Source organism: Typopeltis vanoorti, chromosome 10 (genome assembly GCF_054136105.1).
Source record: "Typopeltis vanoorti isolate ZY-2024b chromosome 10, IOZ_Tvanoo_1.0, whole genome shotgun sequence".
Classification (NCBI taxonomy): Eukaryota; Metazoa; Arthropoda; class Arachnida; order Uropygi; family Thelyphonidae; genus Typopeltis; species Typopeltis vanoorti.
Window position 1 is genome coordinate 129469022 of NC_143558.1, and position 25266 is coordinate 129494287.

At 34.1% G+C, this 25266-nt stretch overlaps 1 protein-coding gene across 2 annotated transcripts in view; it reads right to left on the minus strand.

The window, feature by feature from the left end:
* LOC150102789 (synaptotagmin-1-like) overlaps window positions 1-25266 on the minus strand; it is a 155397-nt gene that overhangs the window by 94388 nt on the left and 35743 nt on the right. Inside the window, exon 1 of one of the 2 annotated variants that reach the window (XM_090398688.1) lies at window positions 2292-2655. The exons of the other annotated variant lie outside the window; for it this stretch is intronic. Within the exon in view, the coding sequence (XP_090254814.1) occupies window positions 2292-2298 (7 nt within the window). The 5' untranslated portion in view covers window positions 2299-2655. Of the gene's footprint in view, window positions 1-2291; window positions 2656-25266 lie in introns of those variants that run through there. 2 annotated transcript variants of the gene reach the window in all.

The window sequence follows — 25266 nt, forward strand, 5'->3', positions numbered from 1 at the left end:
ACCATCGACTAATTTCTCAAGAAACCATTAATGTGGATTGCTACGACATAGCAAACATCCAACGTACGGCAATTTAAGCCGAAATCGTTCTGTTCGAGTGTAATCGTGAAGGACAGTTCAAGTTGTGATAATAAGCCAACACTTTGAAATCATCTCAAAATAAGTCATCTGAAATATTTTTAATATTCAAATTAAGTGACTTTTTTAAACACCGTCAGTCGAATCCATCCTATTTGTTACAACAAAAATGGGTGTTGTAAATGTAATTGATGCGACAATGACCGAGAATGATATTCTCTTATATTCCCTCATGGTTTCGATGCTAACAGTGAAGATGGAAAAAATTTGCAATTTTCTGCCGGGCTCTACTGCTCCGAAAAGATTCAGATAAAGAAAGAAAAGTAATATATCGTTAAATTCTTATTTGTCGCCTTCAATATCTTAATCTTCAGAGAAAGATTAAGTAAATAAATCACAAGTATTAGATCAGTGGTTTGGGCTTAAGGCTCTCTGTGAGTGTCCTTGATAAGTCAAGGAGAGGAAAGTAGCGAGATGTAGGCTAAAGAAACAGGAAAGAAGTCGCTTATCTTTACAATGTGTCCGGTGCAGAAGTAAATGTCGCGAGAAACGTAGATTTAAGACTAGATTCCCATGTGAGATTTCGCAGAGAGCCGATTTTCTTTGTTTTTTAACCTTTTCCTGGCGTATACTTGAGTATTGATAACATTAAAGAAGAATACACAGTTAGGAGGTCGTGTCTAGAAAACCGAATAGTTCTGCTGTTGATAAATATTTAGTCTTGTTTCTTCCGAAATTACGTTCTTGAACCTCTAGAAGAGCTTAAAGGAATGTTTACAATTAAATACTGTTAAAACAACCACTGGTTGAAAACGAGTACAAGCAGATATAATAATACGTACAAACAAACTTTACATGTTATGTGTTATAATTTTTTTTATAAATAACACGAATCTTATTCGCTGAATGAGATTACTTATTTAAGTATTAAATTATATGTCCTTGTCAACTAGTTTAAGAACCACCATAAAATTACGTGCGTATATTAATTATAATGATAAAAATAAAAGTTTTGTGATCGCAGAGTATGCGATGCCTTTACCAGCACTGCTTTAAAGATCAAACTCGTGCATCATTTGAGTTATTTGTTACTTATAATAACAAAGGAAGGGATCAATATGAGTGTGCATGTGAAAAACAAACTCGTATCTTCTTTCATACATGTGTAAGCAAGTAAAAAACAAACGTATCTCTATACAAAGAAAACTCACGAGTGAAAATGACGTCACGATCCTTACCCGTCTGTAAAATACGTTTTGTATAAATTGGTACGACAGGTATCTCAGAACTTAGAGTAGTTCCGCAATACACAAACGCTATAGCAATAGAATACAGTCTGGCATCTTGCTGATAAGCATAGATTTATACGTCGCTTCTTCTTAGTCCTAAAAGTCAACATCTCTACGGATAACTTTCATTTGACATACCCAGCATTCCACAGTAGCTTATATCGAAGGCTTCAGGCAGCCAGTCAGTAAGACGCAGATTACATTTTTCGCCTGCTTTTAGCTACCGTGATAAAATAAATAAAGAGTTAATCTGAGTACGTGTACATGTACACGAGCTTTCCTAATTTTGGATGGAATGAAATAGACACAAACAAATGAATTGTTTATATGTGAAGAAACACAAAAGACTACGCGTAGCCTTCATTCATATCAAACATATCAATCACCGAAGCTATAATGGAATTTGTGTGCGTGTAGAACATACATATTTATTTACTATAATGTTTAACATATGATATAGAAAGCTCTACTACGCATTTATAAATAAAATTAATGTTCTCATTGTTGAATCCAATTATTTGTGATAAATCTGAAATGAAGAATATCAAGTCTCTGTCTCTCTTATCCGAACAATTTAATTCAAATAAACAAACATTTTCCAAGCAGACAATTGCAGCAGACTAATTCAAATAATGTTTTCCATAAAGATATATAAAAAGGTATGAATTAATTTCTCTGTTTAAATTACTCTACACGTAACGGTCGTAAATCAACGAGAATAACCTCTTTAATAATCTAATTGTGTTCCACAGAGAATTACTTAAATAATTAGGTTAATCTTTCTACTATAAAGACACTTAGCAAACAAGCAAATTAACTAACTCAGCGATTAAAACGTACTTTACCTGCAGCATAAATACATGGTTGAAACCCGTACTCTAGTTGCTAGGTTTATGTTGATAAACAGACCCTATGAGAACTCACCTTTCATCTTGGCTTGGCGATAACTTGCGTTACGAATTCTTTTTGTCGCTTTAACGCCAATTAACTTAGTATGCAAGTCATGCAGGCAATGAAACCATCTTCAGAACAGATCCCGTGCATCTACCCGACAATGAGAGAGAGAGAGTGCCCTTCGCAACGTCAGAAGGACATCAAATTGACGAAACCACCGTACACAAACGCAGACTATACGTTGTCTCTGGCCTCCTCCTCCTCCTCCATGGCAGTACCGCACAACATGCAGCAAAACAACACTACGAAAAACTCGACTTACGGCGGCAGACACTTAGTCACCAGTTTTAGGAGCACCTTCTTAGGGTCACGAACGCCCTAATGGTAATCAGCGTTCGCCTAGTTTCGCCGTTCTTGAAAAAGTGGGGAGCCGTATCGATTTATACTTTGTAACTGGGCTCACAGCCAACGAGAGCTGATCGAAGTTTCCGGATTGGCTAAGAGGAGTGCGAGAGAGAGAGAGAGAGAGAGAATGGTCACGCGCTGCTTTGGACTAAGGGAGCAGAATGGTAAAGCTTCTGCCAGTAGATTAGGCTTTGTGTTTTGGACGATGTACGTGGTTTATGTGAGCCTCGTTGTCATGTGTAATGAGTCGCAGAATCCATTCATGAATCATAACAAACTATGAAAAAGATATAACATTTAATTAGTAACCATACATATCCGTATCAAGGGATTGTAGGCACAGGAACATTGTATTTTATCATCTAAAATTATCTTAATACTACAATAACATTATTACATGTGATATCAGTCTACCGTACAGTTGTTTCGCAAAAGAAACTATTTCAATTATACTCCAGTTTTTTGAGAAATAAATTGATAATTTCATAAATCCTAGAAGAAAACTTAAATGGTTATACTCTTAGAATCACGGAATATAGTTTAAGAAACTGTGTTCCACGAAACCCATAAAGTCCCGCGAAAACTTGTAAGGATTCCCAGAGCATGGAGAAGATATTTATAACTTGTATTAGATGTAATTTGGAAAATATCCTTATGTGAATGAGGAGAGTACTACTATCTAGCGAGACTGTATGAGTGGGCGAAGATTACCTTAATCGTCGTTAGGGGGACATGACTCACCAATTATTACGACGAAGTGAAGGCGAAGTTGATGTTACTGTAATTATCGATTAAATTTTACTATCAATATGAGTACACAGCACAATTTCAATTTTTTTTTTAGCAACATGAGTTTTTTTAATGTTTTTGGATTAAAATATTTTGCATGTAATTGTTCATGCAAATTGAAATTCGCCCATTCAAAGATCGCAAGTTAAAAAATAAAATAAAATAAATAAACACTAAAAACGTTCATCTAATATTCAGATATTCACATGGATTGTTTATGAAATATTATTTCAACTGCTCAAAAGAATTAAACACTCAAAGTCATATCACCGACGGTCAAAATAGATTCGTCATTTTTATCCATTGACCAGACGTAAACACACAAGAGTCACCTGTGGCCTCGTAAGATAAAGGACTTGTCCACTCAAAGACAAATACTCACAACTTAGTGTATTAATATGAGGATCTAAAGAGGCTACAAATGATGAGAATATGTTTTATCTATAATAAGTAAAATATTAGAAATCTTTGAATTGCCACGGATATATGAAGTGACAAATCATATTTTGGATGATTTAATGAAGCAGTTCGTTATAGATTCTTTAAAATTTATACCAGATAAAAACAAGTTTCTGTGATAAATTGCGAATGCAAATAAAAACAGAAGATACGAAGTAATATAAGATAGAGAAAAAAATGAATGAAAGAAAGAAAAAATATTTAGAAAGGAAAGATTACTGCAGCTAAAATTAAAAATTAAACACCCTCGTCGTAGAAGATGGATTTTAACGGAGCGGAAGAAATGGACTTAGTGCTCGTGGCAGTAATAATAAATGCGATAAAACGAAGCAACTGATTTGCATATAAATGCAAAGCGAGGTTTAAATAAAAAGAAACATGCGTGGATTAGGTGAAATGGAGTTTACTTGAAAAGAATATTAAATAAAATATTTATTGAGACTGTGAAACCGAAGAGCAAAAAAAAAAAGAATCACAAAGGTAACTGTAATTAAATGCAAACCGAAAGACGTTATAGTGAAATATTCCAGGAAAGTAAAATTTATTTAAGGAGTTTAGATGTATAAAAGTAACTTTTAGAGCAATGGACAGTATCAGAGAATATCAGATATTCTCTGATACTTTAACTAATACTATTTGCATTAGTATTAGTTAAAGAAACAGATCGTATGTGAATATTAAAATGTTAGCGGGAAAGAAGTTCTTCTATTGAGTGTGTTATTCTGCAAATGGAAACGAGATATTAGAAGTCTCGTCGAAATGATAGATGTATGTAAAAAGTGGCGTACAGATTTTACAAGACAAGTTCAAGATCACCGCTCCAGATGCGTTTGGCAGTAGTTCAAAATACTTTTATACACAGAAACGCATCTCAAATTATGGGAATGGCTTCGACTCTTATTTGAAAGAAATCTGCAGTATTAAAACTATCTGAAACAAATATGGGAGACCTGTAATTTGTGTTTATTCGTTTCTTTAAAGAATAACTAGTTTATTTCGAAACACAATTGCACAGAATTGTGTTTCTGCCGCCTTCATATTGGGACCATAAAATCTCAGTTATTCATAGCCTTACCCTACGCCATCACAATTTAACGATGCAGCAAATGCACTGCTATCTAAAACATTCATTTCCTGTATCCATTTCGCTAACTAAATTTTCTGAAGAAAACTGCCACCCCTACAGCTTAAAGTAGCAAACACGTATTCCGAGAGATGCACGAGTTGAAGGTGGCTAATCAAATACGAGAAACTAAATTAGATCGACAGAAGTAAGAAGCAATTAGAAGAATACTTTGAGTGCTCTTTCTAATGCCACCCATTATCAAACTCGTAATAAAAGCTTCGAAGACAAACCTTGAACAAGAAAGAATTCACTTAAGAATACAGTGGAAATAAGAGGAAAAAAAACACAAGTATCTTCCATGTCCTAAGTACGTTTATAGTATACAGAAAAAGGAAATCCATTTATTGCGCAGGACTTACGAATTTTACATTAAGTGAGAAATATTACAGACTGCCTACTCATCTGTAATAGGAACTTCGCTACCGTCGTAGAATGAGAAGAAATAGCAGCGAAAAAGAAAAACTCAATCGTCTTTTCAAGTATAACCAAATGTCATTCTGCATGTATTCCAAATCCTCTGGGCTTACAGATTTAATTCCCTGCTCGCACAACAAAAAGGGAACTTTCTCGTAAACATGTATCCAAAGACATCACTTATCCCCAGGCTTAGACTTTGCGTTATGAAATGCAAATGTTAGTAAAATTCAATCTGAAACTAACTTCACTTCGAAGTTTTAAAAGACTTCGGTTTGCAGAACAGTTTCGAGACATTTTATTTCAATAATTGAGTCTGAAAATCTTTTAGAACATGATAAAAACTCTTATTAGCAAGCGTGTCAAAGATACAAATGCTGGTCCACAAATCTATATGAAGTTTAAATACCGGAAAACTGCATCACAATACAGCATTAATTAAAATTCTGTAAGTGTGTTATATTGCTGTTTTACTCTATTATAATACAATAAAAACAGCAATGTAACAGAACGATAAAATTTTAGGGGTATTTTTAATGAATCGCCTTAGTGATTCATTAAAAATTGATTTAAGGGCAGAACGTTTTTTTTTTTACTGACATCTCAAGACAAAGCACAATATTATAATAAATTATTTTTGTATTTTAAAATGTTTATTATCAAAAACGTAAAAGACATTGAAACTCACGCTGTTAAGTACTGTTTAAATTTTATTCACAAGTGATGAGTTCGAACATTGGTGGTTATGACTCCACGAATATCAAAGAATATCATAAATAAGGCATCATCGCATAAGCAAACTTTTTTGCTCGGGTACCATCAACAAAAAGTCCAGACGGCACTACTGGACAATTCCTCATTCACAGTACGCCATCTACCGTCCATCAATAGGATTTTTGTCTATTAATCGGGTGTGAGTGGCGTTCTTGTCAAATCTGTCGAGCCAAATCACGTCTCATACGATGATGTTTTTAAGTACAGTACATCAGGACTTATTTTTAAAGGGAAAGTTCTTAACAACAATTTTAGCAAATGCTTAAACTTTTAAAGTCACACCCTTCATTTTACATTCTCGCATCCGGTCGTGCTCACCTTCACGTGCAGTAGTTCCGCCGCATTGCAAATGAATGGTACATTCACACACAATCGCATGTCGAGAATGTCAGAGTACAGTCACTGATATCGACAACAATACTAATGTTTCAAATGCAAATTTGGCACTACTACAAGATAAACCCAGTATATATATATATATTCCCCCAAAAAAACTAAAGCTATCTAACTGGTTAATACAAAAAAAAAGTATTTTACATTTGATGAATTAAACTCAGATTTTATATAAATAAAAATTAATTTCCCAATTCTGTAGCTTCTTAATTTCACTCACAACCACATTTAGGATACAAGATAAAACAGTATATTGAGCCCAACCCCCAACACTCGCTCATAGAATGTACTACGTTACACACAGAAGTGGAATGAGATGATGGATTCACCCATTTTGACAATTTCATTTTAATACGATTTTTTCAACTATTCTATTAGCCTGCTTGTAATTTGCACGAAGGGTATACGCAGAATGTTCCTATTAAACTGATGAAAGTTCAAATCAGAATTAACATCGCAATGCTTTGTTGAACAGAAAATTCTCATTTTTGCCTCGAGTTATTTTTCAAGTAAGAAAAGCTGAAAATGAAACAAAACGATGCTAGTAAAACGCTGTTTACTCCAAGATGTGAATGAATGCAGGTAGTTCTCTTGGTTCTCTGTGCTGACTGTTTTGAAGCAAAGAGAGTAGCGTCCAATAGGGAAGTCAATTATCTTGAGGACTACCTGGAAATGTGATTCCAGATATTAATAGTCCTGGCTTTGAATAGCGTATATTAAAGAACGCAAGTTGCTGCATTAAAAATAATAACAAGCAGACAGTTAACGTAAAATGCATTTTTCCTTAATTATTACATTATAGTAGAACCTAGAGCTGGTTGGTTTAGATAAGCCCTATGCTTGGAAGGATCCGGGTTCGAATCCGGTCTATTATGTGAAGAATCTTTATCACGTGTTTTCAATGAAATGGTAAGGTATCCTGTCTCATAAGGAGGTGGAGGATTTTTTCTCCTGGAACCTCGGTTTTTCGTCCCTCAAAGCAGCAGGAAGAACAAACGCGATATAAGACATAAGAAACTTCGGGAATAAGGATTATTATTAGCATTTTCTTTCCCTTTTTACACAAAAGAAACATGAATTAATGTGCATTTTTTATGTTTACATGATTATTTGTCATTATTAAAATAACCAACCTATTCCATCAAATAGGGTTTCGAACTCATGAACGGTGAAGTTGGGGTCTACGTGTGGGCATAAATTGGGCGGGATAGGGGGGGTGAACCTAAAGAAGAATACATTTTGTTAACTGTCTGCCTGTTCATACGAACAGTAGGATACTTAGATTTGTCAGACAAATTTCCTTACAAAATTCTTAGAAATAAACGAGATAGCAAAATAAAGTTCACGATGGAGGCTGTAATACATCACTGAACTAGAAACGGTTCATGTTATCATTTCCAATTGTTTTATCACTAATAAAAAAAGGTCATTAATCACTTTTGACTTGTGACTGTTCCAGGGTTAATGCAAGTTGCAGTGTATGTAGAAACTGTCAGTAGTTGGATTTTTGATTGTCAATATTTCCGTGGATTTTGCGAAGAATGTTAGGATGTATATGATAAACATTATTCATAGAACTTTGTCGACTATTGGTAAATTTATAACAAGAGGACAACCAAACAGAATGACTGATGATTTTTTATAATTCAATTTTAATGGTATGAAAAAAAAAATCCTAAGCACACCCACGGTACAAATGTACAAAAAAATTGCAATACAATTTGACATCATTTTTAGATCGTCAGAGGATCGTTTTATTAATAAAACGATGTTGTAATAATTCCTCCTTGGCTTAATGAAATTTAAATCGGTCGCTATTAAACTGTCGATCCCAGTCAAACGAAACTGCTCGACAAAACATTTCGACAGTACACAAGAAAGTGCAATTGCGATAATGAAGAGTGCACTAGCAAAACTCACATTTCTGATTATCTACAATCATTTTAATTAATTATTTTTCATTTTTTTATTGATTAAATCTGATTGTTAGTTTGACAGATTTCATACTACATCTCAAGCATTTAACTTTTCTATTGACAAAAAGAAAAGAGGATTTTTCAACTATGTAAAATGGAAAGCTGTTTATAAGTAGGACTTTAATTAACTTCCCTATAAAATCGATACGAGTTGAAGAGCTATCAGATTGATTATCTCATTTCCTTCTCTTATTCGACTTTCTATATAAAGTGATATTGGTTTTCTATTATGCTTCTCTTTTACAGATAGTTTTGTGCTCACTATTTAGATAAGCTGGCATGTAATTCACATTCTTTCCCCATTAGGTATTTAAAATAAGCGACAAGTTGTCGTTATGTTTCCAGCTTTTTTTTATTATTATTAAATGCAGTGCTGCACAAAAATGTGCCGCATAATCCAAAACTTAGAGCAACTGCAAATGTCGTGATGCTTCAGAGAAAACGGTGGTAACAAACAGAGCAAGAGAGACAACCATGGAGGTTATAAAAATGAAATGTTTGTCTGTAGTCGCAAAGAACGCCAATAAAAGGAATCCAGTTAGGTGGGCAAAAATACTAACTGCGCAGAAAATGCGACCGCTTCATCTTCTTTTAGATGAGAAAAATGCGCACTTGAATGTTCAACAACCAGAATTAATCCAAGATCCTAATGGACCACAGCTCCGATTTTCCGTCTGCTCTTATTGTACTCCTACAAAGGATTACGTCGCTATTTTTGGCCACGGCTAAATACCGCTATTAAGGCGGTACTTGGAAACATTATCGTATATATTAATACGTTTAGTGATTTTGAAAAATATTTTTTTCATTTTAATCCCCTATTTACATTTCAAGATGGAGCAATAAAGCGAATTCCTCGGGTTTCTGGTCTGCTTTTTCTCTTTTGTGATGACGTCATGGCAAATTATGACGCAATTTTCAAAGCTGCTTGCTCAGTAATACCATTTTCTTATTTATGCACCTCCATTTTCACGCTCGGAAAACCACTTTATTGGACACGTCATAAACGCGGTCCAAGTTATTTTAATAATGACAAATAATCATGAAAATATAAAAAAATGCACATTAATTCGTCTTTTCTTTTGTGTAAAAAATGGAAAGAAAATGCTAATAATAAACTATATATTCAATGTCGTTGTGGTGTGAATTTTAAACAACTAAGGCGCTTGTTTTACATAAGCCGACTGTCGCGAGTAAGAACACCTGGAGGGAAAAATGCTTCGCTATCAGTGCTTCGCGCATACCCATCTTGGAGTACGCTTTTCATTTACGCTCTCGTTCCCACTGGAGGGAGAATGGTGCAGCGTTCAAGGCAGTTGAGAAAATAAAGAGTGGCTTCTTTCTTTATGCCCAAGCCTCGGAAACCATTTTTCTTAGCAAATGAAGTCCACAGGGAGGAACTGACATGTCTTCCCTAAATAAAAGACAGAGAACTTTGGAAGGTGTCCTTTACTTGATTTGTATTTTAAAATAGGCTTCCATTGTTAACCCAATCCAATCCATAAGGATGTGACCTTTTACTTTCCGTCGATTTCATCTCTCTCTCTTTCTCTCTCTGCCCCTTCTGATGACATATTCGATCACTCAATCTCCTTGCCATCTTCTAATTCGTTGAAAAATCTTTGCAATATTAAATGTACGTATTATCATCTCATTATTACTGTTATTACCTTTACTTGGCGCTTTAAATTTCCGAATTTAAACTTAAAAACAATTTAGGAAATTATACGGGTCATCCTCAGTTGCTATTCGTTTCTTTATATCCAAAGGAACATAACATTATATGATGTTTATATCTGCATTATTATACGAAGGCATCAAAAAAGCAAAACGTAGTGTTCATGTATCTGGAATAATACAGAAACTCTCCCTCAAAACCATCATCGCCTCAAGATAACCAACATAACATTGCCAGAAATCAAATTGATTATATACTGATAAATAAAAGATTCCACAGTAGTATAAAGAGTGCAAAGACTTATCCTGGAGCAGATATCTCATCAGACCACAATCCCATAGTTGCAGAAGTACGTCTTAGATTAAAATCAGCTAAAAAATCACAAAAGAAGAAAAAGAAAATTGATGTAGAAAAACTGAAAGACCCGAACATAAATAAAAATGCCAAGACACAGCTTAACCTGCGATTACAACAGATTAACATAGAAGAAAATAAAAGTGTGGAATCTCTTTGGAATAGCTTAAAGAATGCCATCGTAACAACAAGTATTGAAGAAGTAGGTTATGTGAATAATATAAAACAACAGGAATGGATGACAGATGAGATTCTTTCTCTTAGTGATACAAGAAGAATGTACAAAAACAAAGACCTAGCCAGGTATACAGAAACACATAACATCATTAAGAAAAAAATAAAATAAGCCAAGGAAAATTGGATGAAAAATTTATGTACTGAAATTGAACTGCTTCAGAAGAAACATGATAATTTCAATCTATATAAGAAAATCAACGAAATTTCCGGAAAACTGAGGAATAAGCAAATAGCGTCTCTAAGAGACGAAAATAGAAAAATAATTCTAGAAGAAGAGAATAAAGCACAGATTTGGATAAAATATGTAACAGAACTTTTCAATGATACTAGACAGAAGCCTATAAATATAAAAGATAACATTCAAGGACCAGCAATCATGAAATGCGAAATAGAGAATGCTATAAGAACAAGTAAAGCAGGAAAAAGCCAGTGGACCAGATGGTGTGCAAACAGAATTTTTAAAATTAATAGAACCAGATAACATCAAACTTCTTGAAAAACTATTTAATAAAATATATGAAAGTGATGAATTTCCATCAGATTGGCTCAAATCTACATTTATCACTGTCCCAAAGAAACCCAAAGCGAATTCCTGTGGTGACTTCCGACTTATTAGTCTAATGAGCCAAACATTAAAAATATTTTTGAAAGTAATTCAGAATCGCATTTATAGAAAAAGTGAAGAAACTCTAAGTGAAACACAATTCGGCTTTCGGAATGGTTTTGGTACTACAGAGACCCTTTTCTGTACCCAAATATTGATACAAAAATGCATAGAAAAACAGAAATCTGTCTTTATGTGTTTCATAGATTTTGAAAAAGCATTCGACAAAGTCAGACACACTAACTTAATAGAAGTCCTTCAACAAACAAGGCTAGACGAACAAGACATAAGACTAATAACAAATCTGTATTGGAATCAGTCAGCTACCGTTCAATTAGACAACATTACCACCAGTGATATTAACATCAAAAGAGGAGCGAGACAAGGATGTGTGCTCTCACCACTCCTGTTCAACATATATGCAGAGGTAATCTTTAAAAAAGCATTGGAAGAATGTCCAGAGGGAATCACAATAAATGGAAAGATTGTTAACAACCTACGATATGCAGATGACACAGTGCTAATTGCAGATAATATTATGGATCTCCAAAAACTCATTGACAGAGTATACATAGAAAGCCAAAGAACGGGAATAAATATAAACATCAATAAGACAAAATACATGATCATCAGCAAACATCCAGCCTCATCAATGAAACTGACACTCAATGGGAAAAATATTGATCAAGTGTCAAGATATAAATATCTTGGTTGCTGGCTTAATGAACGGTGGGATCCAGAAATAGATATAAAGACAAGGATTGAAGTTGCACGGCAGTCCTTTATGAAAATGAGAACACTATTCTGCAATAAAGACCTAAACATGGAAGTCAGATGCCGAATGCTGAAATGCTACGTGTGGTCTATTCTGCTCTATGGAGTTGAAACATGGACATTGAAGGCGACAACCATCAAGAAAATCGAAGCGCTTGAGATGTGGCTATACAGAAGAGTGCTAAAGATATCATGGACAGAAAAAATTACCAATGAAGATGTCTTAAAATCCATTGGCAAAGCTAAACATCTTGTACAAATAATCAAGAAACGAAAAACATCATATCTTGGCCACATCATGAGAAACAGCAAATACCAACTTCTACAAACTATTTTGGTAGGAAGAATTGATGGCAAAGGAACTAGAGGAAGAAAAAGAATATCATGGTTTGACAACATCAAGACGTGGACAGGAAAGAGCAGTGCACAACTGCTCAGATTAGCACAAGACCGCAGTTTGTTCGCCAAGATGGTCGCTGACCTTCGATAGAAGATAGCACAATAAGAAGAAGACTATAAAGTTGCCATCTGCCACAGCCAAATTTTGTTACTCTATGTAAGTTTATCTTGCTCCAGGAAAGATCACATTTTGTGTCACTATTTTTATTAGCGCATTTTTCTATTCTTAGTTTTGCTTTTTCAACAATTAAAAACTGAACTTTCGTTATGGAAACTAAACCTGTTTGTTTAGTATTCAATTTTGAAATAGTATTCTGAGTGCAGGTCAGAACGAAAGTAAAGTGAAGTGGCTATTGTTATGGCTAAGTTGATCACTGTTGATTGTAACACAAGCCTGTGCTCGTCGGACAAGTAACTCATAAATATGTTAGTACGTTAGCTATATGAGTACATGAGCAATAACATATCAGAGATATCAACTATCTGTGGTCAACAAATTATGTGAATAGCAAAAAGATAGAAGAAACCTTCACAGAAAGAGTTTGGAAAGATAAATTAGGAAAAGTAATTTATAAATCACAATCTGCATAGAAATATTTTGTCTTTTGTAAGAACAAAAGAAACGATATTGATGAAAGAAGACAACAATGGATAAATTATTATCATGATATATGTCAAGCAAACATCCTCGTTTAAAGGATTTTTTTTTTAAATGTAATCGCTAACTCTCCCAAACATTAAAAGAAATACATGAAATATTGAAAGAAAATTACCAAGCGAAGTTAAAATCTCAGAAGAACTTAGAATAAAGTATTCAGGTTACAATGAATATTTAGACTTGTCTAAGGAAAGAAATTACCTTAAGTAAATGGAATAATTAAACAGTAAAACCAAAAGTAGGCACACAGAAAAGCAGACTAAGAATGTATAATCGTTTATGAAAACCAAAATTATCGTATTTAATTGAAGCTTGGGAAATAAGAGAAGAATCCCTTCTTCAATAGAAATTACGATTACAAGAATAGCATGGGATATACAAGACTGGATAAACGAGATTAAAGAACTAAATCAGACAGCAATAATATAATAAAATATTCACTTATTTCTCCAAGAAACTCGTAGAGCGAACGATGTCTTGTGCATGAGCACGCAAGAAGATGAATTACAGACCAAAACGATGAGGAAACAGAGGAAGCCTGATGAAACATTGGACTGTGACCGAAACAGACAACCAGGCCCTAAGTTCGTGAAAGGAAGAATGTTAACATACATTGGATGAAACAAGTAAGTTAAAGTCGTCCCAAGAGCTATCGTACTATCAGTCTCCTGAAGCATCTTTTTTTTCTGACATGATGATAAAGTTAAAGAAACGATATACAAGTATTTGAGCAAGAAACAAAGGAAGTATGATCAATTAAATGCCTTTTATAAAAACCCGTTGGCCAAGATGTTTCTTTTAAGTGATGATAATACATTAGATTAGAATTTATTTGCAACAGGAGATTTTTATTCTTTTTAAATTGTACTTCAACATTTGAAAGATCTATATATTAATAGTGAGTGCGACGTCTTCCTACAGCAATTTATTTCCCTGCAGACCCTAGAAAAGCTTTAAATGAAAAGTCGAGTAGACAATGCGTGAAATTGTTACGCGATGCGTCTCGATTGTTTCTGCTATTTATTTCGGCCTCCTCACCATGACAACTGTTACTTTATTAAAGTACCAATAAAAAATGAATTTTTCTTCGACACTTCATTGCCGTTTTCTCCTTCACGTAAGAATGGCAATGTCTAGAGGACCGACTGCAGATTGAATATATTCCTTAAGAGGTTAATTTTGGATGTTGGTCGAAGAATGTTTTATTATTCTTTCATCACTTCCATCATTATTTGCCTTCATCAGATTTACTGAATGAAGGCAAATAAAATTTGCTCCAACTAGACCAACTGGCCAGGAAAATATACGCATTTTACACGCAGAAATATGTTTAGACATAACACTGACCACTTTATCCTAAAAGTATGGTTATTAAAGACAATCTGTGCAGGTTGTGAACCTTAACTAATAATAATCCTTATTATTAATTAAGGTTCACACTTAGTTCACTTAGTACTGATAGGCCGTTAACGGCCACAGCCTACGAAATCTGAGCTCTGCATCCAATAAACGGAAAAACAAAAGTAGTTTTTGAAAATAATCAGGAATAATCATAATAAATCATTTTTCTCCTCCTTCTCGGATATTTTTATAAACTTCGTAGTCGAATTTCAACCAAATAGTTCTTTATTATATTGTTACTGAAGTCCCTTAAAAATTTCCACACAAATGAAGGAGGAAAGTTGACCTGAGGAACGAAAAATAAAGGAAAATGTTGTAACCATCACTATGAATAGCACCGTTCAACTGATTTCCACCAGTTATTTCTAGACTGTATAAGTCTATTTTTATTGCCTAATCCGCCCATCTTCTTACCATCTTTAAATTTTCCAAGAACTTACTATCTGACGTTAAGTAGACATGGCTGCGTATTTCGCATTAAGTAGACATGGCTGCGTATTGCAATTAACCCAAAAGAAAACAGCAGAAGTCTTATTCGGTACTTTTTGAAGATGTTTCCTATATTATTTTTTGTTATGTGTTTCTACGATATCTTTAATTTTTTGCTTTTCAAAGTTCTTTTTTCATAGTATACTTTTAACAACTCGTAAGTCCTCTATATTAAATTTTAGTTGTTTTCACCCGAAGTTTTCGTGAGCATGATCTTTTGAAGTTGTCTGCATTTTTTAAAATCATCAACTAATCCTCAAATGTATTGACTGTTCATTCTAAACTTCATCTTTTTTTCCCCCTGAAGGAGAGACATGTATGTTTTTTTTTTACTTTTTGTTTACTCTGTCTCTAATTTTTTTATTATCATTTTTTCTCTTAAAAATTGTTTTTCTTAACCACTTTGAGGGAAAATACTCTCCATCTCTTCTATTAACCATTGAAAAGGCAACTAGAGAGAAAGAATTAAGTTTTTTTTCTCCCTTAAAGGTCTTCCAAATTATCGCTTCCAATTTTTTTAGTGTCCAAGTTATTCTTGTCAGCTTTCTTCAGAAGCCTAAAAGTCCATCCAGAATGTCAACAATTTCACGAATTATTAGAATTAATACTTTATAACTTCATAATACATGAAATTAGTGCTAAATACAAGGCCCTCAGAGGAAACTAATTTCACACAACGCGACAAAATGAGTACTGCGAGTAAAAACGCAGTAGATGAATTCCATGCTTAATAATCTCCACTGTTACAGAGAAATATGCATTGCACTGGATTCACCCTTCCTGTATTGGTGGGGTTATGCATATATTTTATTTATCCTCCATTCTCAAACATCCTTTTAACAAGCTGATGTTCAGCAGTAACCAGTAGCGCACTCAGAGTTTAATCTTGGGGGGGGGGGGCCGAGTTGAGTAGACGATTTGAGAATAGAAACTACGCATCGCATACGACCAATGACTGAGCATCTGAAATGATCACTAATTCATAAGTAGTATAGAAATAGAAGACACGACACAACATAAAATAAAAAAAATGAATTTTAATTAGGAAAAGATTTTTGGAAATTTTTCTAGTGTTTTTTTTTCCTTTTTCTTTGGGGCCCAGGGCCCTTCCCCCCCTCTGGGTGCGCCATTGGCAGTAACATATCCTCCGATGTGATATAATATATTATTTAAGTTACAGAAATTCACCCTTTCCATAACCTACTCCATGCACACGCATACACAGGCCATCTACAAATTACGTGAGCAATTATAAAAATTTATTTCTTTAAGAAAGTGATGCACGTACAAAGGTTAAACTAACACTGCTGTAAGGAACAACTCATTTCTTCGTACTATGTGAAAGTTCAATACGTGCTTCCATCTGTTATATATATATATATATATGATGACGAACAGCCTATTTTTTGACACACACACACATCTTTCACGAACCCTGCAGAAGAAAACGTTGAGGATGATAGAAGGTTCAGATCTGGAACCAAACCACACACCATTCACATTACTAATGGTGTGTGGCGAACGCACGTCATGTTGAAAAACAATCTTGTTTTCAAGCGGCTAAGGTGTTAACTATATTTTTAACACTTTTTAGCACCACGTTAATACCAGATATTTTTTTCTTTTTAATAGCTGTACACGTTATCAGGTCTTCGCATAAAAAAAAACGCTTATCTTCGTGTTATCCGTTACGTGCTCAATCGTGATGTGAGATTGTTATTGTGATCCTTTAAACTTTCCACAATGTTGCCTCATTGTAGAACCAGATGGCTGACACGAACGTTTGTTTCAACAATACAGCCCACATGATTACACAAAATTCTAAACCTACCACTCGGCTTCTGGGTTTTATGTATTGCAAAAATTTCCATCTGTAAGGGCTGATAGGCAAGACTTTTCTAGAATAATTTTTCGCGATGTTTGCAGTTGCGCATTCAAATCACAGCCAGCCCAATATTAACTTCGCATATTAGCCTGCCGAAAACGTCGTGTTCAGCCTTCCTGAACTTTTTTTTTTTTTAAAAAACGCATTCCTGTGTTTACAGATTGTTCCGCCACTTCCCAATCGAATTCGCAGTGGGAGAATCCTTCCCGAATTTTCATTCGAATTGTCTGAACAGTTTTTCATAGCGTAGAATGTAACTACAGCGCACATGCGTGGTTGAGTCTCCATTTTACGTTTGTGCACATACTCTAATGGGAAAAGGGATTTTTTTTTTTTTATGCAGGCTCAAAATGAAAACAGAATTCCTCTCTACAATGACGTCAGTGAGTTTTATACGCATGTTTCCATTTTAGGAATAAATTTTTGTAAGCACTTACGTTGCGTGTAGTTTATTATTTTACTGTCACGTATTTCCACATATTTCACTGTAAGTGAAATCAAATATTTCTATGAGAATGTATTTGGAGATGGTGACTTATGGCTTACTCTAGTTTCTTTGCATAGCAAAACAGTCGTGTTTGCTTCTCATGGATAGGACAAAGTTTCCATGACAACATATTGGCTTTTCAGTAGGACGATGTGAGATATTTATTTCCAAATGATGTGTTCAGGTTCATTTTTTTTAATACTGGAAACTATGAAATAGGTGAGTTTAAAACAAACAACAATGAATATCCATGATCGTCTTATATATCGTATTGTATTGCAATACCAAGGCAACTTCCATGTCGAAGATGTATTCTCGCAAGCATTCGATCACTCAGAAACCAAATTTCAAGCAATGGTTTAATGTCATCACGATCTTTATCTACAAGGATTCATATTCAGAAACTCCCAATTTGGAAAAGAAAAAAAGAAAGTTGGTCTAGTTTGTTTCCAATTGTCGTTCAGTGTGTAAGTAACATGGCATTATTTAATCAAGATATCGGTACATTGCATGTCGCATTAAATCAGAAGTAACAATGAAAATCGCTCGTACATTGCTGCATTAATAATGTGTTTTATTTATTTAATTGTTGATTTCCCTTTTTTTTTTCATTGTCAGAAAAGTAAGTAGCTTACACGCCACAGAACTTGAATTCGAATAATCCTTCTTGTTAATTAATTTGGGTTTTAGCAAATCCAAAGTCTACTTTAAGAAAGATTCAACTCATTTGAAGAAAGCTTTCAACCGTGATGTACACATACCGCTGAGAACAGGCATATCGATTTCCTTGCTTTCTCAAAGAAATAAATGAAGGTATATTGTTAATGGACTTCCAAAGTTTAACTTTGTTTACTTTAAAAGTGAAAGAGGGCTAATTGAAGTTAAAGCTCCTTTTACTTGAAATATTAACTTACCTCAGATGCACAATAAAAGGAGATTCGTGCTCATTTCGGGAAGTCGAATGTTGCTGTGTGTTGTCAACTTCATTTTTGTAGTTAACGCGAGCAAGGTAGAGACACGTCGCAGTGTCTTTACTGTATAATAACTCGAACAGCACGATGAATATTCATGATTAACTATTACACATACATAGGATGATAAATTAATTCCAATGCTACGTGAAAAATTCAAATGGAGCTCGTATTTGTTATAAAGCATAAATTCTAAGCGAAGATTTCTAACAGGAGAAAATCAAGTTAATTATTTTAAAAAATTAATTGGAAATGAATTCACGAATTTTAGATTTTGTACGACGTTATACAAAATCTAAATTTTTCTCAACAGTTTGCGACTCCGGACATTTATTGTACTATAGACAGTTAAGATAATGATAATTAAGAAAGCTCCGATTATTTCGAAGATACTAAGAATTAATAATTAATTAATATCTCTTCGGCATAATTAAAACTTTTTCTTCGGCTTGAAAACATGTCGATGCCTCGAATTTGAAAGATGAATGTTTCAAATTCATCTTTCAAACGAAACTTTGGACAGATGAGTTACCCTGATAAACGAAACAGCGAAATTAATCTATAAAGATTACGATAGAAATAAATTAATAAATATTAACCCTGAAGACTATGGAAAGATTTTATCTAGTGGAAGATAATTTATCCCAAAGTGATTATTAAAGCATTCCGAGCTTCGTGTTCACTGCTAGATGACGTCATATGCTAAAAATAGCTATTACAAAGACAATGTAATGAAATTGATGCCATGACAATATTTAGTCTTCATTATCATGTCCAATCAAAGTGAAGTGTTCCCATAATCTATAACAGGTCGCCAAGTTTTTCACATGAGACGTTTTTCAGATGTTCTTGAGCCGCAAGATATTTTCTAAAAATATATGATTATTAAATATATATGCATATATGTAGAATTATGCTTACATTAAAGTAAAGACAAAGCTCTTTCCTCCCATTCATTCTTAAAAATTATTATTTTTTATTTTATTTACAACTCTCGTATGTAAGACGTATTTTATTGTAGATTAAAATTTTCTTCGTTTTTTATATATTTGTTTTTATTATATCATAAATATTATATATATATATATATATATAACCTCGTGAGCTGAGATTTGGCCAACGCTGATCTATAACAATATGATTTTTTCCCCCCAAAGTCTGCTTTGGTTCAACTTCGAAAAAGCATTAGGGAGGACCGAACAAGGTTTAGAGTATGTGCTCAGCATATATCTAAGCAGTAATCCTGCTCTTATGCTCCCTAGCATATCCAAGGCAAGCTCAACTATACCATCTTTTTTTTTTCAACTTTGTCCTCTTAGGCTCTTGCATCAAAGTCGCTTTTGATGTACATTTTATCCTTCATGCCATCTCATGAAAAGATAGCCAAGGATGCAAAGTAGGGATAAATATATGGACAGGAAGCAAGTAGTTTTCTATCAGATCATCAATGTTTGATTAATACTTTGATTAATTCTAGAAAATAACGTAAAATTTGATTTATTTTTTGTGTGTATTGGAAGACGCAAGTTCATTGTTATATACGACCGTGAAACCCTGCTCTGGAGATCAGACTCAGATTTTTTTCAAGCCACCTAACAGCAATCTCACAATAGGAAATAAAGTTCATCTCCCACGTTTGCTGGATTTGAACCCGCAGCCTGTTGAGAGAGGGCATGCTCACTACTCGGCCAGCAAATTTTTATATTTATAATATATATCAAATTGTTCAAATTGGAGTAGTAATAAATTCTTGTATTAGACAATTCTAGTAGCCTATATACTCCCATTTCTATAGAGAACCTTCCAGCGAATTAATTCTATACACATTCGAAATATTATAATCACAAACGTCATAAGGTGACGTCGGACTCTGGAGACTTCGTTAAAGGCGTCAACCAAAATACTGATTATAATAAAATATTAATAATAATATTGGAACATGAATAATTGCTTTACTCAGTGTAATTTTTTGAATAATTTGTGAAACTTCTTTGAATACGCATTTTTGAAGCATATCTTGTAGATTCACTTCAAGTTCTGGACCTTCGTAGATTCGACCAATCATTAGAGACTTACATTTGCCAAAACACATTATTCGTATTGATTCATTCATCAATTTCGCATGTTTTTAAAATAATATCATCCTTGTTAAACTAATTATCATTATAAGTAACCTCATTACCACTGAACAAGGCATGTAACCTTCGGGATGCTTTCTCGTAAAAATTTCTATTCATGCGAAGTAACACTGCAGCTAATTAACGACAGTGATGTATTTTCAGAATAGCACTGACCCTCTGCTTATCTCTTATCATCAGCTAAACCATCCCAGTTAATTGTTTACATAACGGGCATATTTAAGTAATGAAGGTGAATGATTACAACCATAAAACGAAGACAAAAATTATCTTCCCGATGATGAATTTTGAAAATAAAGTACAAAAGTATACTTACGAAAGTACAGAGCTCAAGCAGTGGCTAATAATTCTGTCCCCCGATTCCAACCCATTCTACAGATGTCTAACGAATATAGTCGCTGGTTCAAACAAACTCTACAAGCAGTTTCTTTAATTCACTCCTGTCGTTTATGCTTTAAATAATTATCGCACAATTTTTATATCTTTCGCTTCAATGGGACCAATTTTTGTTTTCGTATTTCATTTCGTCTACTTCTATTCTTTGGAACAGACTTCACGTTGCTTTCCCACAAAACACTACAACCTTCACATGTTCAAGAAGAATAGCAACATGTCTCCTTAACCCCCTTGCTCATACACGGAACTCTCATGTTGTATGCTTTTTTGCCAACTATCGCGCGTGTCTGGGCGAAGATAGTAAGAATCTATAAAACTATTTTAAAAGGGATTAATAATGACTTAGTTAATGTAATTTAATAGCTTTTTTGTTAGGACAATATAAACAATACAATTATTTTGAACAAATAGTACATTTCATAATTTAGAGACCACTAGAGGGTTTAATAGTTTGAAAAAACAACCGCTTCCATTGAACTGGATGGAATAACACGTACATCTGAGAGCGTGTATAATGGAACCGGAAACGATGATGAAAAGGAGGAAGTCAGTCCCACCTGTTGCTTTTATGGACACGCCTCCGGACGAGAGGTAAAACAAGTCCAGGGGATGGGAAGAAGATAGACAGGTTGTGCAGATGTTTTCCCGTTACATATTAGTAAAGCCAATGACGATCACACGGATTTTCACAATTCGCACTACAAGACATCTGGAAACTGGTTTCATCATCGCTTTCTTCTGATATACTGAGAGATGACACGAAAACCGAATTAATATTTTAAGTACTATTACGAAAATCCATTGATATTATTACGGACCACTTCGATTTGAAGCCTGTTAATACCGTGGGTGGGATAATTCGATATTGTTTATTTTTACATTTTATTTAGTGGTATGAACAGATTTAGACCGGCCTGGTTGGTAGAGTGGTTAGAATATCCACTTTCCAATCAAAATGATATGGGGCCGAATCCTGACATAGATGTTTATGATTGCCGTACTAGCTTCGGAGAGATTCAAATTGTATGCCAATTCCTTGTGTCAGTAGTAAAAAAAAAAAAAAAAAAGCTAGAAAATCAAATTGCACTTTGGCAGTTGAGTAATGCTACTGCTAAATTAACGTTGAGTTCCGTGATGTTCCTGCTAACTAGTTCAGTTTCTTTATTGTTCATTTTTTACGGAAAATAAAAAACAAAATGTATAGTGGATTGTTATATTTAGATTTAAACCAAACTGAGTACATTACCGATGTTAATTCTAATGTACAGTGGCTATGGAAATACATGTAGAAAATGCACTACGAAAAATGAAGTATATCTCTAAAAAATAGAATGAATAGAGATAAATGATTAATCAGCCTAATTGTCTTCTATTCTGTGCCCAAAGTTTTAGCGAGCTAGAAGTTTTTATGGTAACTGTCCCAAAGGTGAGAGCAGTATTCACTGGTTGGGCCAATTTCTGAGGCATATCAGATGTTTAATGTAATGCCCGAAGTAAAATAAATTTAATTCTTACTGTGGATGCTCAGGAGGTAACACGTGATATGCCTAGGACAAAAAATGCGCCACGTGCAGAAAACTGCGTTCTGTCAAATTAAAGGTGATTTTTTTCCCCTTCGAGAAAATAAGTTACCAGTCTGGTTGGCCGAATAAATACAGTCCTCGATCTTCGAATTTCCTAAGATATAGATCTGTGTGAATACCTTTAGATGGTAGACCAATTTCTGTCCCGTGGTATGGGAGTTTCCGGCTTATCAAAACCATTAGCTCTAATGACCTACGGGTTTACAACCTTGGGTAGACGGAAGTAACAATTTAAAAAAAATGCACAATGTAGAAAAAAATAAAGAAATATGAAAGGAATGAATTTGATCGCACTGAAATTAAATACATACGTATCAAATTCCTTTCTTTCTTATTGTCTGTTTTCAGCCTTCGAGTGAAGACAGAAAACAGATAATAAGATCGAAGTCTGCTTAAGAAGCTTTTGTATACCGAACTCTACTGAATGCTTTAGAAATAGAAATATTAACGGCAGCCACTTCGGTTTCTTGATTTTTTTTAGCACGATGTTTTTTTATACAAGAGCAAAATGACTCCATTTGATTACAGGGGCAGAACTCATACTGGCGATCTCTCACTCAACAGCAGTTTTCACTTCATTTGTTTAACCAGTAACTCAGATTACGTTCACCATAACCATCGCTATGAGGCGAATGTATTATACTTATGAAATGCGTGGTTGCAAGATGACCCCCCCCTCCCCCAATTGTGAGAGTTAAAAACTCCAATCTGCATATGAGACCGGGCCAATTTACCTTTAGTTGATAAATAGTTATGTTTCTCTTGTGCAACATAAATTGAATTTGATTTAATTAAAAAAAAAAAAAAAGATGCGCCTTATAAATTCAAGAAGTTACACAAGCTAGTCCAGAGAAAGATTCTACAAAGACCCTCGTCCACAATGCGACTCAAGCTCACCAGCTGTTGGTTACGACGAAACTATTAAATAGCAAATAAATTTATTCAAATGAGGTAAAGAAACGTTTTAGCAAAAGACATTTTGTGAAATGATAAAAGGCTAATTTCACAGAAATTAGCCTTTAAAGGGATATGAAATATCGAGTAATATATCCCGTGCTAAGTCACACGATACTGTATTTCCTCTTGCAAATACTTGGTATATTTCCTCCACACATTTGTGGAGGAAATATACCAAGGGACATACTATTCACACAAACTACTCCTCCAAGAGTAATTATACCTACTCGTATGTTGCAAAAGTAATGGAAGATAAAGTATCGTGCGATTTTGCTTTGGAATCTGAACATGATTCACTTCATAAACAGGGGTAAAATTAATTTTCCATCAAGTAGTGTTTAGTACCAGGAATGTGAACATCACACCGACGCCTTGCCAACTTACACCAAGTCCTACTGGGAGTGTCAAAAATCACACACACACACACACACAGTTGCGTCTTTCAAGCGTATTGAAAATTTTGATTGTTGGGATGCTTGTAATTTGTTCAGTTTAGCAAATTACAAGCGACAATCAAAATTCGAAGCACTCTTGTGAGTTGCATGATGAGCTATTGCCAAATCCACTGTAAAACACTATTCAAAATGGACTACATATGACTTTTTTAATCTTAATATTTGCTCTGACTTTGTCAGTTTTCTTCCTATTAGTGGAACCAGTCCTTTGCAGACCTCGCGTATGTTAGTCTCTGATCTACAGCCTCACTGGCAAGAAAGAAAGAAAAGATCAAATGCGAAGCACTGATGCCATAAAAGTTCCTGCAACTAGTTCGTTAACCTGCTCGACACAATACATGATTGCAACACAAGGCTCAAAATAGCTATTGTTGGAATAAGAATTTTTCGTCTGGCAGTTGCATGAACAGTAGACGGCGACAATAATCTGTTTATGAAATATGCTAAAATTGGCTTCTTTTCGAGGATATTTTTCAAGCGCTGTGTAAATTCAATGATTCTTTTCATTTGCTTTTGTAATCTTAAAATATTTCGTGAGAATACTTACTCGGAAAGAATAAGTAAAAATCAATTTGCTTTCTTTATAGGAAAGAGCAGTCATTCTATTTATTAATAAATTTTAAAATAATTTTAAGAAAGTTGATGATTAGCAATATTTAAAGAAAGATTTCTTATTAGAGGTAAGTTGTCTATAATTAACGATGATGCATCCAATACCACGAGAAATGGCAACTCTATTAAAGTAACGTATTTTGTTTTGTTTCAAAATGAAACTTTTCGCCAATGCCTGAGATTGACCTAAAAAAGGCATAAGGGGGAAAAAACTAAAATTAGCTGTTTAAAATGCATTCGCAAAGGAGGTACCTAAAAATTTATACTTTTTTATCGAACTCATTCTTGTAATTAACTTACCTTCATATGGAAGTCCTGATCAGAAAATGAGACAAGAAACATTAGCTTACCAAACAGCGTAATAAAAACGGGGCCAGAAATGTTCTGCTATATGGATGAAGCGTGACTTTAATTAATTTTAAAAAACTATGTAATACTTGTATGCGTATATTTAAATTAGGAACGAGACTTCCTAAATTTTAAGTTCTCAAATTCCGGCTTTTTTGCTGGCAGTAACGATAGAAAAGAAAATTGCAAACCACAAGCAAATAAGCGCTGTCTAATCAGAATAAAAATAACTCGTCTCTGCTT